Genomic DNA, 3,250 nt, shown 5'->3' with positions numbered 1-3,250 from the left:
TACCAACACTGAAACATGCTTACCGAACTCAAGAACTAAAGGCCAGAAAGAGAGAGAGAGGATGTTTTGGGTAAAGTGACTGTTCTTAGCGCTTCCTGTTCCTTTAACCCCAGAAAATTGTCTTGATCTTTTCTTTATGACGCATAACAAACCACCCATAGAATGAACCAACCAAAAATAACAGGTGCAGCAAAGTGTGTGTGTGTGCGTGTTTGATGTTTCATAAAGCGGTTTTAAATGTCTCCACCTCTTTGAGGATACTGATACCTTCCAGACAGTGAGTATGTGACCAAAGGAAAAAAAAGTATTCCACGCGATATGTTGTGTAGGAAAACTTTATTTCCAGACTGATTCACACAAGACTTCTTCTACTTCCTTTCACAACATGAAGAGACCGTCAGACAGGCCTCAAATCTGTGTGATCTGTGATGTATGGATTATCTGGGATAACTAAGATCAGCTTAAGTTACATCCCCTAGAATCCATAACTTTAGTGATCTGAATGAGTGTGTTGCTCAAGGGCGCTGCAGCTGAGCCAACAGTACTATAGGTGGACATCTACAGGATGAAAAGAGAAAGGGTTTAGAAATCCAACCATGGCAACTGCTTTTACTGTCACCTCTTTTTAATTTAAATGTCAATACAATTACAGCATATTATTTATAAGAAACATGAGTGAAATACTGAAATCAAACAAATGTAAGACAATTACATGTAGAAGCAATAATGAAGAAAAAAGGTGAATGGATAATAAAAACAAACAATGACAAATAAAAATATTGACACACATGTAGAGACACTAGAAACACCCACTATCTATTCTTATTCTTACACCATCCACCCAAGACCCTATAACAATTATCCAAAACGATGCACCAGGCTTAAATATTTCAGAAGATATCCTGTTTCAAAGTATTAGTGATGATTCCTTTAATCAAATAAAATCATAGCAAAAACCAATATATCATAATTATATAGCATGTTTCATAAGGCTAAAAGTACAGTACAGTACATGACATTAGAGTCCAGCTGTGAAAATATAATGGTGTTAGGATGAGCAGTGGGGTGCAAGCAAGCATCCTAAGGAGTCAGGACTTAAGTGCTTTTCATCCAACAGAGCCATGGATGAATGAATCTGATGATGCCTACACAATGACGGCATATCGGTGGAACATTCTGTTCTGCTTATAAATCATAAATCTTACACATGCACACCAATAAGAAGAAGCCCCATGTGTGCAATGAGAATCGTTTTGCAAATAGAAGAACAACTTAAAATATAATTTTACATTATTCACTCACATTATTCACTGAAGAATATGATCAGCAAATGACTTGGGATAGAATACACAATATGTATGTAACTAAATAGGCGGCAATATTGCATGTAATATTGTGTTACAATTCCCCCTGCTGGCGAATACATTGTCTTGCAGGCTTCAGTTGCAGTTAAACCCAACACATGTTCTTAGATTTCAAGAAACACTAAAGGTAGGTCATACAACATCCCAGAACAACTCTTTAGAGTAGATCTGGCGTTGAAGACCCCAAGTAAATCCTCAAGTCCGAGATGCTAGATTTAACGAGCTTGGCTGGTATTGTCTTCAGTTGCAATCTTTGGTATGCCGCAAACCTGTGACATCCTCCAAATGAATAGTAGTAGTCCCCCCCTTCTCTGCCTTTGATCCAAAGAACATCAATCGGGGGGACGGTCTCCAAGTCTTCTGTCTCCTGTAATTAATGAATGTTTTAGGCTGACATTGTTGGCTACGGCTTCTGTAGTTTTTTAGTAGTTGACTCATTTCAAATGATTTACCTTTATTGTACACATCAAGCTCTCTACTTTCTGTTCGTCGAGCACAGGGGGGATCGGTCTTATGATGACCTGCATCGGGATGTTATGAATCTCTGCGATGTTGTCGGAATGAATCGAACGATTGTCTTTACATTTGACGTCCATCCTAGAGTTGTTAGAAGTGGACATAAAAACTTCAGATAAAACGTTCACGCGGGGTATTTTGTGGAGAAATAACCGATACATTTAGCCTGTTAACCATAGCAGATATGTTTCACCGGGGGTTTGTTTACAACACGGTTAGAACACGGAAACACAACATGCGTTGTGCAGGAGGCTTTTAATTGGCCGTTCCAACTGTCCATCATTCAGTACATCCGGGTTGTCATTGATTGGCCAAAAATATAACATCATTAAAAGGATTACCGTTACTCTGACACGCGCTAATTATCCTCCCAGTCCGGCCTCGTGCCTGTAAACTGTGGCGTTGGGGTTACACAGTGGCCCACGTTATACATTAAAATAAACTCAAAAGAGTCTTAATTAACTTTTACGTGTCACCTACCATTTGGAAAGCAGCCTATCTCCGGGTAATTAATAGAGAGCCTGAGCATTAAGTCACCATATATAGGCTAGCAATAAGCCCCAGGCCAACCTTACAGACTACAGTTTAATATAATTGCTAAAAACGTGCTCATTAATGACAACAATTTGAATGAGTTGTGGCGTTGGGAGTTCGGCTGCCGAGGGAAGTGCGTAATTGTATGTGATATTATGTTTACCAGTAAATAAGTATGTTCTTTGGTATAATCTATTTTGGTAGGGATTGTGAAGCCCGAAGACCGTGTTGCTGTGGTAACGAGCGCTGCTGGGACGCGCGGCGGTCTCCGCGCGGCGCAGGTGAGCGGGCGAGCTTCAAAGATGTGTAGCATAATGGAGACGGAACTCGAGTTGTTTTCCCACAACCCACGACACCTGCATCCTCTAATTGGGCAATTTCACATGACTTCCTGGACAACATAGGTATGCCATTATATCGAATTATTACAATGACTTTGAACTGCATGGCAATTAATTGGGCACACTGGGATCAGTTCCAAGCTGGCATCGACATCATACGACTTCTATTATAGTGAAGGAGTAGCTTTATGTAGAAACAACCAACATTCAAACCCGAAGTTTTACCATCATTATAATTGGATTTTTTGTGTTAATTGTGACTAATTCAGCACTAACTTCAGAAATAAAATAAAATGAATCTATATTATGTTGTTTTTAATCACATAGTCCTTCATGTATGCATAACATAGTATTGATGTAGGCTCAACAGGATCCGTTCTGCATTGTCATTACAAATGTCCATTAAAACTATTACACTGAAACCAAAACATATTGTGCAGTACTGCACTTGTTTATTAAATTATATCTTTATTCAAGACATGCAAATCAACAGTT

The 3,250-nt window shown here is 39.1% G+C and overlaps 1 protein-coding gene across 1 annotated transcript; it reads right to left on the bottom strand.

The window, feature by feature from the left end:
* Positions 1 to 520: 520 nt before the first annotated feature.
* On the bottom strand, positions 521 to 2,082 carry srxn1 (sulfiredoxin 1 homolog). The gene is made up of 2 exons (XM_084479643.1): positions 1,817 to 2,082; positions 521 to 1,731 (listed from the first exon to the last, which is right to left on the bottom strand). The coding sequence occupies exons 1-2, from the start codon at positions 2,039 to 2,041 to the stop codon at positions 1,522 to 1,524; spliced, it is 435 nt and encodes a 144-aa protein (XP_084335769.1). The 5' UTR covers positions 2,042 to 2,082; the 3' UTR covers positions 521 to 1,521.
* Positions 2,083 to 3,250: the final 1,168 nt, after the last annotated feature.

This window comes from Micromesistius poutassou (genome assembly GCF_964030765.1).
Source record: "Micromesistius poutassou genome assembly, chromosome: 15".
Lineage (NCBI taxonomy): Eukaryota > Metazoa > Chordata > Actinopteri > Gadiformes > Gadidae > Micromesistius > Micromesistius poutassou.
This window is presented reverse-complemented; position numbering and strand designations above follow the sequence as displayed.